Source organism: Doryrhamphus excisus, linkage group LG12, assembly GCF_037039965.1.
Source record: "Doryrhamphus excisus strain RoL-2023G ecotype Guam linkage group LG12, RoL_Dexc_Guam_v1.1, whole genome shotgun sequence".
NCBI classification, from domain to species: domain Eukaryota; kingdom Metazoa; phylum Chordata; class Actinopteri; order Syngnathiformes; family Syngnathidae; genus Doryrhamphus; species Doryrhamphus excisus.
The window spans coordinates 19,750,325-19,766,109 of NC_136368.1; the positions used below are offsets into that span (position 1 = coordinate 19,750,325).

At 41.2% G+C, this 15,785-nt stretch overlaps 1 protein-coding gene across 3 annotated transcripts in view; it reads left to right on the top strand.

Moving 5' to 3' along the window:
* LOC131136286 (ATP-binding cassette sub-family C member 4-like) overlaps positions 1 to 13,932 on the top strand; it is a 46,642-nt gene extending 32,710 nt beyond the window's left edge. Inside the window, exons 26-31 of one of the 3 annotated variants that reach the window (XM_058082974.2) lie at positions 1,092 to 1,247; positions 4,848 to 4,937; positions 5,397 to 5,569; positions 7,625 to 7,730; positions 9,307 to 9,441; positions 13,391 to 13,932. In XM_058082974.2, the coding sequence (XP_057938957.2) occupies positions 1,092 to 1,247; positions 4,848 to 4,937; positions 5,397 to 5,569; positions 7,625 to 7,730; positions 9,307 to 9,441; positions 13,391 to 13,468 (738 nt within the window). In that variant the 3' untranslated portion in view covers positions 13,469 to 13,932. The remainder of the gene's footprint in view (positions 1 to 1,091; positions 1,248 to 4,847; positions 4,938 to 5,396; positions 5,570 to 7,624; positions 7,731 to 9,306; positions 9,442 to 13,390) is intronic. The other 2 variants (XM_078794987.1, XM_078794988.1) reach the window with 2 other exon arrangements.
* The last annotated feature ends 1,853 nt before the right edge of the window (positions 13,933 to 15,785 follow it).

Consider the following 15,785-nt stretch of genomic DNA (forward strand, 5'->3'; position numbering starts at 1 on the left):
TAAAAAACAATTTGGTGCCTCCGTGCATTCGTTTGCGACCGCTTATCCTCACGAGGGTCGCGGGGGGTGCTGGAGCCTATCCCAGCCAATCACAGGGCACATATAGATAAACAACAGTCAATCAGTAACTGTTACATTTGTTCACTTCCTGCTTTCCCAATAAAGTTAATTTTTTGAATTTTTTAATTTTAGAATTTTTTAGTTTTTGAATTTTTGAATGTTTTGATTTTTAAATTTTTAATTTTTTATGTTTTTTTTTTTACATTTTATTTAATTTATTTAATTTATTGAATTTTTTTTTCACATACTGAAGTACGAGGTGATATGACCATACAATGACATAATGGGTACCATAGTAACCGTCAATATAGTGATGTGTATAGCGCATCATGACTGGTTCAAGGCTCTTGTGTAAAAGTGTAAAAAGAAGTTAACACCTGTAAAATGTGACAAAGTAACAAGTTGAGGTAGTTTTCCAGTTTAGTATAGTAAAATATATATACAGTAAAGTATATCCTGATAATATATTAGGATGGTCTCAGCTGAGCGATATTGGTCTATAAAGTAGATATCGGTTCATATTGGTAACGCTTTTTTATGATATTGTGCTCCACATAGCAACAGGCTTGCTAGCTCAGTATATCCAAGGTCCAGAATCATTTCCAAGTTTCACCTTTGGATTGTCCATCATGCTGCATTCATGCGTGGTTGGTATATCTCTAACTCATTGGCTACTAAAAACGTATTTATAGGGTTTTTTTCAACCCGACCGCTCACTCCCAAAGACGTATTTACTGTATGCATATGCTGTATCTATAAATACATATGCATATTTTCGAGTAGTAAGTGTTGCATAATCGGTGAAGCTACTGTATAACTGTCGGAAGTTAAAATATCAACTCCTTTCAATCAATCTTCCTTTTTGTTCTCTTGTCACACAAGCCGTCCGGTGGCGTGGCCCCTCACAGACATGACACTTCAACAAAAAGCCCCCGTGATGAATAGTCCGAAAAGGGAGCATGGCAGCAATTTGTCTTTTTAACGCAGGATTTCTCTGGCGTATGACTTAGTTCTCTATCTGCCCCCTGTAGGTGGGCATTGTGGGGCGAACCGGCGCTGGTAAGAGCTCTCTGATGTCGGCCTTATTCCGCCTGGCAGAACCCGAGGGCAGGATAGTGATTGATGGTTTCAGGACATCTGACATAGGTCTGCATACTCTTCGTCAGAGGATGTCCATCATACCGCAGGTCAGTGCTTCTATCACGACTAGATACCAACGGGTATGTCCATATAAAGCAAGAAATGCACAACATATAGACAAACAACCATTCACACTCACATTCATACCTATGGACAATTTGGAGTCGCTAATTAGCCTAGCATGTTTTTGGAATGTGGGAGGAAACCGGAGTACCCGGAGAAAACCCACGCATGCACGGGGAGAACATGCAAACTCCACACAGGGTGGAATTGAATCCTGGTGTCCTAGCTGTGAGGTCTGCGCGCTAACCACTCGACCGCCGTGCCGCCCTGCCTCATAGTTATAGACCACTAATATAGGTTACTTTATCACATGGATGAAAAGAATTGCTACTCTATAATGTATACCAGGGGTGGGCAAACTACGGCCCGCGGGCCACATGCGGCCCACCAACGTTTGAATCCGGCCCGCCAGTTGCCAGTTGAAGTTTTCTTTTATTAAGAAACCAGCATGGCAACAAATGTATATTCTACATATATAATAGTGTTGCCTGAAGAAGCCAGGGGTCGGCAAACTACGGCCCGGGGGCCACATGCAGCCCACCACTCATTTGATTCCGGCCCGCCAGTTGCTTTCTAAGTATTTCAACTTTTAACATACAAACTGGCAACATGACTTCCAAGTCAGATGTCTTATTTAGTAAAAAAAAAAAAACAACAAAACTGTAAAATTAAATTTAAATAATTAAATTAAATTAAAATTTAATTAAAAATTAAAAGTAAAATATTTTTATAATTAAATTAAATTAAAATTACATTTTAATAATTTGATGTAGTCTGATGTTTAAAGTGCTCCTGAAAAAAGGGACATGAGAACATACTGCTGATAGTAGAACACTTTTACAGATAAAAAATTAGACAAATAAGAAACATAAAATAGTGTGTGCGTGTTAAACATATGTTCTGGCCCGCCGGACAATTTTGTTAACTCAATGCGGCCCACGAGTCAAAATATTTGCCCACCCCTGATCTATATAGTAGATCTCCACGTTTTGCAGGGATGGCGTCCGGGACCAAAAGAAAATGCCGAAAAATCTTGAGTATTTGCCCATAAAAATGTCTGTCCAAAAACCTCCTGTAAGCTTGATGTTTACGTTCTCCAATTTCTGATCAATTGCAATAAAAGTGTAATTATTTCTTTCTTCAATTGGCCGTCCTTCATACCGTAGCAGCAATAAAAAACACTACGTTCTTTTAAGAAACGAGCAAGCCATTGAAATCATTTTCCAACTGTTCTTTTCGGGTGAAATGATGACATATTGTTGGGTTGTTATAGTCAAACCATATGAGACGTCACGATTACAGAAACCCCGGCACTTTGGCTGAGTTATTCACCTTGCATTAAAAAACAAGTACAGAGAATTACACTTGTCACTCTGGGGATTTCTCAAAGCGAGACAAAACGGACGCCCTGAGACAGTTTAACTTTATTTCCGCTTGTTGAAACAGATACGGCATTAGGAAAATGCCAGCCCGCGGGTGAGTGTCAGCAGAGTATAGGGGAGGGAAGGGGGGGGGGGGGGGGGGGGGAGGAGACTCCCACGGCCGGCACTGCGAAGAGAGCAGCTCCCCATCCCTGACAGGGGATTAGCCCTCTACCCCCCAAACATGGGAAAGCTGCTTAGAAGAAGTCTCCCCATCCTCGCAGTCAGAGTCCCCCTTGTATGCCGTCACTTAACCCCCCCGATCACAGCCAAAATTGCCCAAAACAGTTTCATTAATGCTTCGGTGCGGGTTTGATAGTTTTCTGGCATTGCCGCTTCTTACGAGAAAGTTTTGCATCCCCGTGCGGACTAGTTTGAGATAGATGTGATGTGACTTTTTTTCGGAAAATGGCAGGTGAAGTCACATGCTTTTCATACACTCCTAGTTACACACACATCAGATGCTTGGATGCTTGAAATGCTTGAAATGCTTGAAAAAGCGTATACTGTCTATATGTCAAAGATAACATGATATCCAGTCAGCCTTTCACAGGGAATAGATTGTTATGTCATTTTGAAGTTTCCTTATTTTCAATGCAAAGAGTGAGATACTCTCGGATTTCATATGATAAGCTTCTACTGTATTAGCATATGACATTAAAAGAAGCCCTTTCAGATTGTATTGAATTCTTAGGAATGACTTTGTAATACAAAAATGGAAGCAAACAGAAGACTTAGAATTGGTGAAGCACATAATCGCTGAATGGAAAGTTGTGCTTGAAAGGGTTTTATTACCCGCCGGAACGTTGTATCCTCTATTAAAGTATGTCACAAAACTCGCTTGAATTGGGACTGTCTTAATGGCACGCTGCTATTTTTGCTGTCAGTGATGGGAGAAAAAAAAAAAAAAAAAAAAAAGCTTTTTGGATATGAAGTTCTATAAAAGTGTTATTTTTTTATAGTTACAGCATGGGAGTCTTTTCGCTTTAAGTTAAGTTTGTTGAGAACTGTGTTTTTGTTCGTTGCATCACATTGGGTGCTCAGCTGCACGGCAGTCGAGTGGTTAGCGCGTAGACCTCACAGCTAGGAGACCAGGATTCAATTCCACACTCTGCCATCTCTGTGTGGAGTTTGCATGTTCTCCCCGTGCATGCGTGGGTTTTCTCCGGGTACTCCGGTTTCCTCCCACATTCCAAAAACATGCTAGGTTAATTAGCGACTCCAAATTGTCCATAGGTATGAATGTGAGTGTGAATGGTTGTTTGTCTATATGTGCCCTGTGATTGGCTGGCCACCAGACCAGACAGCTGGGATAGGCTCCAGCACCCCCGCGACCCTTTTTATTAGTCTTAAAAAAAACGTATGAACTTATGAACAGAACGATAAATTACAGGATGCAGTTATACATTAGTGGTTACCACTTGTGGCTCACAGCCAGGAGACCCAAGTTCAATTCCACCATCAGTCATCTCTGTGTGGAGTTTGCACGTTCTCCCCGTGCATGCGTGGGTTTTCTCCGGGTACTCCGGTTTCCTCCCACATTCCAAAAACATGCTAGGTTAATTAGCGACTCCAAATTGTCCATAGGTATGAATGTGAGTGTGAATGGTTGTTTGTTTATATGTGCTCTGTGATTGGCTGGCCACCAGTCCAGGGTGTACCCCACCTCTCGCTCAAAGACAGCTGAAGATGAATGAATGTTCTCCAAAATGTTGCCCCTAAACGAATCCATGTGCCCTCTACTGTATTGACGCTGGTTGAGATGCTGGTTGTCGCTGTCACATTGTAATAACAGCCCTCATTTAAGGGTGGTTTACCTGTTTGAGGCGTCCTGTCACAGATGCACTTGACTGTCGTACATTTGGAGATGGTTATCACTAATCTTTACTAATTTTGCAACTCTACGGAATCTATTGTACTCCATTCTCAGCCTTTGTACGAGGGCTTTTTGTCTTAAAATAAAAGATCAACTCGGGGAAGCATAGTCGGCCAAAGTGCTGAATGGGACTCCCGAGTGTATCAAGTCCTTTGTGAGCACCTTTTCCCCGAGCACATTTCCTAGATGCGCTCCATAAAGCCTGTCTTAACCCTTTCATACATTTTAGCCCTTGTCATTATCTTTACCGGCCACGGCCTTCTCTTTCTATATCCATCTATCCACAGGACCCAGTTCTCTTCACGGGCACCATGAGGAAGAATCTGGACCCTTTCAGGCAGCACACAGATGAGGACCTGTGGAATGCACTCCAAGAGGTACTTCAGCCCGGCTCTGAATGATTCCCCCTTGCCGGCCCAGGGGGGGATCCCTCTGTCCCCCCGTACAATGCTGCCATTCAGCCTCCCTGCTCGCCACAAGTCATGGGGGGAAATCCCATTAGGGCTATGGGGCCCAGCTCAATGTGCGGCTTGTAACTGGGAAGCATTGAAAGTGCTGGGGGATGTGTTTGGGCAGTCAGGCCAATCAGGATGAAGGCTCCCCCCACAGTGAAGGGCTTCAGCTCCTGGTCCTGCGACTGAATGGGTTTGGTGGCCTGGATTAAAGCTAGAGGGCTGGCCACAAGAGAGCACTGGCCAAGGTCATCAGTGGACCCGGCCTTGCATTGTGCCAGGCGGTTAATGGGTGTGTTTGGATGGGTCTTTAAAGACATCTCCACGGGAGGCCTTTATGCAGGAGTAATGAAGGGTTGGGGCTCTGCGCTCCCCTCTCCGCAGGTGCAGTTGAAGGCCGTGGTGGAGGAACTGCCCAATAAGTTGGACACCGTGCTGACCGAGTCAGGCTCCAACTTCAGCATGGGCCAGAGGCAGCTGGTGTGCCTCGCCAGGGCCATCCTGCGGAAAAACCGCATCCTTGTCATCGATGAGGCCACGGCCAATGTGGACCCAAGGTCAGAGGAGTTTACTTTCAACATGCAAACGCCACACAGAGATGGCCGGTGGTGGAATTGAACTTGGGTCTCCTGGCTGTGAGGCGCGAGTGGTAACCAGTGCAGCCGTAATGTGTAACTGCATCCTGTGATTCGTCGTTCTGTTTATAAAATACAGCAAAAATTAGCGTATTGCACACATTGTAGGAAATAGTGATTAATCATGATTAATTAATTTGAAAACTGAGTAACTTTTTAATAACAAAACTGTGACATGTGTTCTGCAGCTGTAGACGTCCATGAATTCAATGTGTCCTCCAGTGGGATAGAATAATAATAATAATAATAAGGGGCGGCACGGCGGTTGAGTGGTTAGGAGACCAGGGTTCAATTCCACCCTCGGGTATCTCTGTGTGGAGTTTGCATGTTCTCCCCGTGCATGCGTGGGTTTTCTCCGGGTACTCCGGTTTCCTCCCACATTCCAAAAACATGCTAGGTTAATTAGCCACTCCAAATTGTCCATAGGTATGAATGTGAGTGTGAATGGTTGTTTGTCTATATGTGCCCTGTGATTGGCTGGCCACCAGTCCAGGGTGTACCCCGCCTCTCGCCCAAAGACAGCTGGGATAGGCTCCAGCACCCCCGCGACCCTCGTGAGGATAAGTGGTAGAAAATGAATGAATAAGAATGAGAATGAGAATGAGAATGGGAATGAGAATGGGAATGGGAATAAGAGGAGGAAGAGGAAGAGGAGAAGAAAGAGGAAGAGGAGAAGAAGAGGAAGAGGAAGAAGAAGAGGAAGAGGAGAAGGAAGAGGAAGAGGAAGAGAAGAAGAAAGAGGAAGAGGAGAAGAAAGAGGAAGAGGAGGAAGAGGAAAAAGAAGAGGAGGAGGAAGAGGAGAAGAGGAAGAGGAGAAGGAAGAGGAAGAGGAGAAGAAAGAGGAAGAGGAAGAGGAGAAGAAAGAGGAAGAGGAGAAGAGGAAGAGGAGAAGGAAGAGGAAGAGGAGAAGAAAGAGGAAGAGGAGAAGAGGAAGAGGAAGAGGAGAAGAAAGAGGAAGAAGAAAGAGGAGGAAGAGGAAGAGGAGAAGAAAGAGGAAGAGGAGAAGGAAGAGGAAGAGGAGAAGGAAGAGGAAGAGGAGAAGGAAGAGGAAGAGGAGAAGAAAGAGGAAGAGGAGAAGAGGAAGAGGAAGAGGAGAAGAAAGAGGAAGAAGAAAGAGGTGGAAGAGGAAGAGGAGAAGAAAGAGGAAGAGGAGAAGAAAGAGGAAGAGGAGAAGAGGAAGAGGAGAAGGAAGAGGAAGAGGAGAAGGAAGAGGAAGAGGAGAAGAAAGAGGAAGAAGAAAGAGGAAGAATAGGAAGAGGAGGAAGAGGAAGAGGAGAAGAAAGAGGAAGAGGAGAAGAAAGAGGAAGAGGAGAAGAGGAAGAGGAAGAGGAGAAGAAAGAGGAAGAAGAAAGATGGAGGAAGAGGAAGAGGAGAAGAAAGAGGAAGAGGAGAAGAAAGAGGAAGAGGAGAAGGAAGAGGAGAAGGAAGAGGAAGAGGAGAAGGAAGAGGAGAAGGAAGAGGAAGAGGAGAAGAAAGAGGAAGAGGAGAAGAGGAAGAGGAAGAGGAGAAGAAAGAGGAAGAAGAAAGAGGTGGAAGAGGAAGAGGAGAAGAAAGAGGAAGAGGAGAAGAGGAAGAGGAGAAGGAAGAGGAAGAGGAGAAGGAAGAGGAAGAGGAGTAGGAAGAGGAAGAGGAGAAGAAAGAGGAAGAAGAAAGAGGAAGAATAGGAAGAGGAGGAAGAGGAAGAGGAGAAGAAAGAGGAAGAAAAAAGACAACAACAACAACAACAACAACAATAATAATAATAATAATAATAATAATAATAATAATAATAATAATAATAATAATAATAATAATAATAATAATAATAATAATAATAATAACCTCTAACTTCATCTGAAAGTATGGCCAATTATTTTCTGCGCGGCGTCTTCCTCCTAGCATACCTGCCGAGCCATCGTAGTGTGCCGCGTCCAATCCCCACCCCGAGCAACTTTAGGAGTGTTTTGTTCTCAGCTCTTGTGTTCTGTGCCACTTTAGAACCGACAGCCTGATCCAGCAGACGATCCGGTACAAGTTTCAAGACTGTACCGTGCTAACCATCGCTCACAGGCTCAACACCATCATTGACTGTGACCGAATCCTGGTAGGTTAGGAAACAAGGAAACGGTACCACTGCATTGTGTGCTTTTAACAGGTAAAAACGCAATACAAAAAGCTTCTCATACATTATTTGCAATGCACAATTTCCTGGATTTTGACAAAGAATACCTGCAGCAAAAAACCACCCACAACTCTTTTAGCAACAGCTGGACTGCCTTTCCACTCACAGGGTTTCCTCTCATTGAATCTGTTCTCTTGTGCCACTTGATCTTTGGCCCTTTCCTGCTACTGCCTGCAGAGGTGCCAATTAGCGCTGTTTGTGGCACCATTTGTCAAGAGTCTATGAAGTGCCGGGCGTGACCTGGCGTCGCTCCCGTCACCGGGAGGGCCACGCAGAAAAAAAAACAAATACCGAGCAGCTGGGACGGATTCACACTTCGGCTTGTGTTAAATGCCCCCAGATTGGCATGGAACCTTGGAAGAGTTAAATGCCACCTGAGAAAGAGAATGCTAGCTCCCTTTCTTACTGAACTTTATAATAATTAAAGGAAAACATTCTGAAGGGTTTAATCTTTGAAAAATGTAAACTGTTTGAATGGGCATTATTTATGTTACTTATTAATATGTTACCTTACTGATTTCTTTGTTTTTGCACACTTAAAGGTTTCGGATTATGAAACAAATTTAAATCTTCGTCAATGACAACACAACTGAACACAAAATGCAGGTTTTAAATGAAGTGTACTACAGCACTGTGGAGGAATTTTGGCCCACTCATTTTTGCAGAATTGGTAATGGTAATGGTTTTATTTCATTTGAACATGCATCAGATTACAATTGAATGCATCACATAATCAGTTCACAGTTCCACATGTCCAAAAGGAGTAGGAAGAAGCAAAGCTTATTAAATCCTACCCCTCCATCTGGTACTTTTACAATCAGTAACTGTTATATTTGTTCACTTCCTGCTTTCCAATTTAATTTAATTTAATTTAAATTTAAATTTAAATTTAAATTTAAATTTAATGTGATGCATAATTTAAATTTAAATTTAAATTTAAATTTAAATTTAAATTTAAATTTAATGTGATGCATAATTTAAATTTAAATTAAAATTTTAATTTTAATTTTAATTTTAATTTTAATTTTAATTTAAATTTAAATTTAAATTTAAATTTAAATTTAAATTTAAATTTAAATTTAAATTTAAATTTAAATTTAATTTAATTTAATTTAATTTAATTTAATTTAATTTAATTTAATTTAATTTAATTTAATTTAATTTAATTTAATTTAATTTAATTTAATTTAGTAGGAGGTGATATGAGCATCCAATGCCATAATGGGTACCATAGTAAGTGTCAATATAGTGATATATATAGCACATCATGACTGGTTCAAGTTTACAAATTAATGTTGTATTTTAACGTATCTTTTACTCTGTTTACTTGTTTTTATTCTACTCCATTTTTCTGTAAAGTGTCTTTGAGTATTTTGAAAAGCACTATACAAATAAAATGTATTATTATTACTATTATTAATAATAAATCCAGCCAGCAAAGATGCCAATCTGTCTGTAAAATACATAGATGGTAACAGAAGATAAATTATGATTGCAGGTTCTGGATGCGGGCAAGGTCCAGGAGTACGATGAGCCTTACACGCTGCTCCAGAACAAGGAGGGGCTCTTCTATCAGATGGTCCAACAGACTGGCCCAGCAGAAGCTGCCTCGCTGCTCCACACGGCCAAACAGGTGCACAGAAAACTCAATACCGTACCATATTGTATCACATACTACAGTATTAATTGGCCCTGTACCCTAGAAACCGCCCATGAATGATACTGTGTCAAAGCCCCAGGGCAGTGATACTGATAAAATATAGACTTTAACCATGTCCAGTATCAGCCCGTGAAACAACCAATCAGAGAACAGCGCACGAGCGTGAACACAAAGTGTTTGTTTTGGTTTATTTAAATAATAATAATAAGCTCATGATTAAATAGTATGATAATAAGTGTGCCAGTACCTTCGGTCTCGGGCTGATACTGACACTTGGGGGCATGATACTGGGCCTGATACCAGACAAACCATGTGATGATCTTATTATCACATACTATTTAATCATGAGCTTATTATCACGTACTATTTAATCAAAAGACAAATTTGTTTCCAGAAAATGTTCAGTTTATTACATGTATTATATCTAAACAGTGTAAACACAATAATTGCAAAAATATTTCAACAATAATATCTTATCAACAGTCTTATCTTATCAATGTCTGAAAATTAAAGTTCCATTAATCAAGTTTGGGTTTTTTGGTGACTGGAGAAACACTAGGCACTAAGCACTCGTGCGCTGTTCTCTGATTGGTTGTTTCACGGGCACGATACCAGAGCAGCGCGCTCTGATACTGATACTGGACATGGTTAAACTCTATATTTTATCAGTATCACTGCCCTGGGCTTTGACACAGTATCATTTCGGCCTTTTCCCGTATCATTCATGGGCGGTTTCTATGGTACAGGGACAATTAATACTGTAGTATGTGATAAAATATGTTATCACATACTACAGTATTATTTGAAGAACAGCGCACAAGCGTGAACACAGCGTTTGTTTTGGTTATTTAAATAATAATAATAATAATAATAATAATAATAATAATAATAAGCTCATGATTAAATAGTATGTGATAATAAGTGTTCGGTTTCGGGCTGATACTGAGACTTGGGGGCATGATACCTGGTCTGATACCAGACAAACCATGTGATAACCTATAATTATCCACAAAAGCGTACAGTCACGATACCGCCGTTACGATACAAAAATAACTCTAATAAATTATTTTGACTCATGGATCATATTAAATTAAAAGAATTTTTGACATTTTTTCAAGCATAGGATGGTCCTTCACGATTGAAGATACGGTGGTTCTTTGTAGATTTAATCCTGATTTGATCTAGAAAGCCTCCTTTTCCTCACTCACATCATTTTCAGATCATTTTAAAAGATGACGCATGTCTGAAAATAAAAATATATATCAGCTTTTCTCTTAAATATTGAGTTTAACTTCATCACGATTCGGGTATAAACTCTCTATGGGGATTACTGTAATAGAGAATGTCCATATTTTTCCCTGTGAAATTCATTTGTGATGTATTTCCCCCTCGGACACTGACAAGCGATAAGAGTCCCTGCTATAGTCATTGTTCAATTCCATTCTACGTGCATCAGTCTGGGAGCGCAGATACGGCATTGCAACTTCAAACACGCCTTTTGTCCAATAAGAAAAAGTGGGCATCATTTCATTTTCTCTCTGTGTCCCGCCGCACAAGTTTATCAGCACAACTCCATCTCTCCTCAGCCAGAGGAGTGAAATGAGTAAAATAGTGGATTTGAAAGAGTCAGCACACTTGCTATTATTTGGTGCACTGGGAGGGGACGTATTGTTACAGCCGTTCCCGTTTTTCCTTTCCGTATTGTCGGACGCTTCGCCCCCTTTTCATCAGATTACAGTCCGGCGCCACTTATTAAATGCTGAAATGTTGTGTGACAAGTTTCTATAGTTGTCAGTCAAGTTTATATACGTTCAATAATCTGATATCAAGCTCTTGCTCTTTTTGTCCGTGTTCAAAGAGGCTCTCAGGGCACGTCGGATATCACACGGTGTGGACTTCCCGTTTGCCGCTTTTTCTTCCCCACGATGGGTGAATGACATTCTGTTCTTGGTGTGAAAAGTTAAGCTCTGTGTTACGTTGAAAGATGGATGTTTTTCTTGGAGAAAGAGTCGAAAAAAAAATGGGTCAAACGGAAGCTACTCCGCACGGATAATATTATATTATTATTAATATTATATACCGCAAAGTCCACATTCATTCATTTTCTACCGCTTTTCCTCACGAGGGTCGCGGGATGTGCTGGAGCCTATCCCAGCTGTCTTCGGGCGTGAGTCGGCGTACACCCTGGACTGGTTGCCAGCCAATCACAGGGCACATATAGACAAACAACCATTCACACTCACATTCATACCTATGGACAATTTGGAGTCGCTAATTAACCTAGCATGTTTTGGGAATGTGGGAGGAAACCGGGAAAAAAAACAGGGAGAACATGCAAACTCCACACAGAGATGGCCGAGGGTGGAATTGAACTCGGGTTTCCAAGCTGTGTGGCCTGCGCGCTAACCACTGGTCCAGTAAGTACAGTATGTGTCCTGGTATCCAAACACAGCATCCATGCAGGATGGATCATGGTTCCTTTACAGTTGGGACACTATTATAGACCAGTGGTGTGCAAAGTGCGGCATGTGGGCTGCTTTTCTATCGGCAAAAATGGGCGAAAAAAAGCCAGCAAAGACAAAAGTTCATGCTAACAGGCATGATTTTCATCTCTATCACACGCTATATCTCCATGTGTTGATTTCCATAACATACGTGGACTTTGGGGCGGCACGGCGGACTAGTGGTTAGCGCGCAGACCTCACAGCTAGGAGACCAGGGTTCAATTCCACCCTCGGGCATCTCTGTGTGGAGTTTGCATGTTCTCCCTGTGGGTTTTCTCCGAGTACTCCGGTTTCCTCCCACATTCCAAAAACATGCTAGGTTAATTAGCGACTCCAAATTGTCCATAGGTATGAATGTGAGTGTGAATGGTTGTTTGTCTATATGTGCCCTGTGATTGGCTGGCCACCAGTCCAGGGTGTACCTCGACAGCTGGGATAGGCTCCAGCACCCCCGTGTGAGGAAAATCCACTTCTAGAGTGTTGGACTTCTTCTCAAAAGAATCAGAGTCCATGCCCTAAGGCCACACAGCTAGGAGACTCGAGTTCAATTCCACCCTCGGCCATCTCTGTGTGGAGTTTGCATGTTCTCCCCGTGCATGCGTGGGTTTTCTCCGGGTACTCCGGTTTCCTCCCACATTCCAAAAAACATGCTAGGTTAATTAGCGACTCCAAATTGTCCATAGGTATGAATGTGAGTGTGAATGGTTGTTTGTCTATATGTGCCCTGTGATTGGCTGGGATAGGCTCCAGCACCCCCTTGTGAGGATAAGCAGTAGAAAACGAATGCACCCAGGCACCAAATAGGTTTTTGTTTGCCTTAAAAAAACTTAAAACTATATTAGGAAAGCAGGAAGTGAACAAATGTAACAATTACTGATTGTAAAAGTACCAAATGGAGGGGTAGGATTTAATAAGCTTTGCTTCTTCCTACTCCTTTTGGACATGTGGAACTGGGAACTGATTATGTGATGCGTTCAATTGTACTGATGATTGATGATAATCAAATGAAATAAAACCATACCGTGAGGATAAACATATTCATAGAAATACATTTAAAATTTTAACAGTTTCAGCGGATCTGCTGTATTTTTTTAATAATCCGCCTAAATTTCCACAAGACCAGACAACAGCGTCCATGACAATTTGTATCAGGAATTCAAGCATTCCCAACTGGATGTGGTGAACAGACGCCGCACTCCCTGGACAAACAGTCGGCGTATTATCCAATTTCCTCCACAAGCAAACATTTTCCCCGCTAAGTAAGCCACTTTTGCATGCTTGAGCGGCTGACAAATCCCTTCGACTGGCGCTGACTGCAGCTGCCATAAATCTGGCGGCTAACAGATCTCAGGTCAGATTGCGCCGCCTGTTCTTGTATTCCTTGACAGCGCTTTTTTTTCCGCCTGATATGCTTGCAGGTTCACGTGAACAAACGGCGACTGGGAGACTCGCGCCGCCTCAAGGATGTCGGTGTCGTCTTTGAGACGTCGCTCTGACACTTTGGAGAGTAGCTTTGACCTCCTCCGCGCTCGCCGTTACAGACCAAGCCCTTGCGGGAATATTTATTTATTTCGCTGTACTTCGGGAATTGTTTGTTCGGATGCTGCATTCGATGCACTCGAGTTTAAAACAGACCGCGGGGCTGTGCCTTTATTGATAGCGTGACTGTTGATTGATCGCACTTTGCTGTGTTATAATGTATGTGCTCTCTGGGGCCTCTTGGGGGGCTTCAATCCTGTGGCGGTGCTTTAAAGAGTGCACATATTGAATTTATTTATGCCCGTGCACTAAATTAATGGTGACTTTCATTATCCTGTTTAGCTATCTTGGCATTATTTTCAAAATGACGAGGCTAAGAGTATCTCTACTTATTGTGCCTGCTTCTCTTTCTCTTGTTGTGTTTGCAAGTCTTTTCAGTAAATGGGTCTTCCTGCACTTTGAATAAAGCAACCATACTCTACCTCAGCGCAAATGTTGCTAAAATGTCATCTGCCTTGCAACCCCATCACTTAAAAGCCATGATGCGTTCACTGACAGACAAGCATACTTCCAACATGGACGCCAGGACCTCAACAAAACAAAATAATATCAAACACCTAACTTTAAAAATAAACAAATTTGGACCACAAATGAGCCTCATGCATGAAAAAAGTGTAAAAAGAAGTCAACCACTATAATCGTAAAAAAACACTTTTTTTTTAAAATTGCCCCTCTGGGGATAAATAAACGATTTGAAAGTGAAAACCTTAAAAACGTAACTATGATAAAACATATGGGCATGCATGGTGACGCTGCTAACTCCGTAACTTTTAGCGCCGAGTCTTCGCTCGTTTATCGTGCTTCGTTGGTTCCAGACCCGACTGCAATAAATTTATTTCACTACGATAGGATTCAGTATTAATAAACTAAATATTGTCATCGCTGGAGCATGGAAAACCTGTTTGACTTTCTAAATATTTTTTAGAAACGTTATTAGAGCTCTGTAGACATGAAATAACACCCCTATGCTCACCTGGCTTCAACCTTTTTTGATGTTGAGACCCATTTTTTTCAGTGCAGAGTACCCTGAGGCCCTTATATTAACATGTATAGATTTAATTGATCTCATTAATTTGTTTTCAATAATAAATCAAATCCGCTCACAGTTTAACAAGCTAACAAGCTAAAACCAAATGTTGCTCTGATGTACTTGATGAAATCAGGATTGGACTTAGGTAAAAATTGGACTTTTAGCGGGGACTGGCAACACTTTTGTCTTCATATTTTCGTTTTAAAAACACGTCCATTGCTAGTTGCTAACATACTGTAGCATAGCGGCTAGCCTATCTCTGGTGTCTTCAGTTGATAACCTACTTACACAGTCCCACAACCCTCGTGGCCCACTTGTGCAAAACTCAAAGTTTTTTTGCGGCCATTTTGGTGGCGCTTGATGCCCCGGCTCTACGGTTAAGAATCACTGATTTAGACCATGTTGAGCAACTCTTATGCTGCAGGGACCCGAGAAGGATGCTAGCTACTAATCTGGCGACCTAACCAGTTCACCTCAAATTTATTTCTAAGAAGCAAAAATATTACCACTTCCACACATAATGGGAGGAGAACTGTTTTTCATCATCTCTTTCATCATGTCGGACATGCCATGGTTGGCTTCACTACCCGAACAACTTTTAACAACGCAAACAGGAAGTTACTCTTACTACTTGAGGCAGGTGGTGCTGAAGGTTCGATCTGCTAGTTGTTTAAAATGCATATTGGAATGCTTTTCTTTTCAATATGGACACCTATTTTTGTGCACTTTTTTACTGTTAGCACATTGTAATAAAAGTGGCATTCCTTTGATGTTTGCTTACTGTCTTTATTACCCATTATGTCATTGTTTGCTCATATCACCTTGTACTTCGGTACGTGACAAAAAAGTAAATACATAAATAAAATAAAAAATAAAAATTAATAAAAATTAATAAAAAAATAATAAAAAATTAATAAAAATTAATAAAAAATAATAAAAAATAATAAAAAATAATAAAAATTAATAAAAAATAGAAATTAATAAAAATAAAAAACCTAAACTATATTAGGAAAGCAGGAAGTGAACAAAAGTAACAGTTACTGATTGTAAAAGTACCAGATGGAGGGGTAGGATTTAATAAGCTTTGCTTCTTCCTACTCCTTTTGGACATGTGGAACTGTGAACTGATTATGTGATGCATTCAATTGTAATCTGATGCACGTTCAAATGAAATATTACCATTACCATTTAATTGAGCGTCACAAGTTGAAAGTAAACTCCTCTGATCTTGGGTCCACATTGAC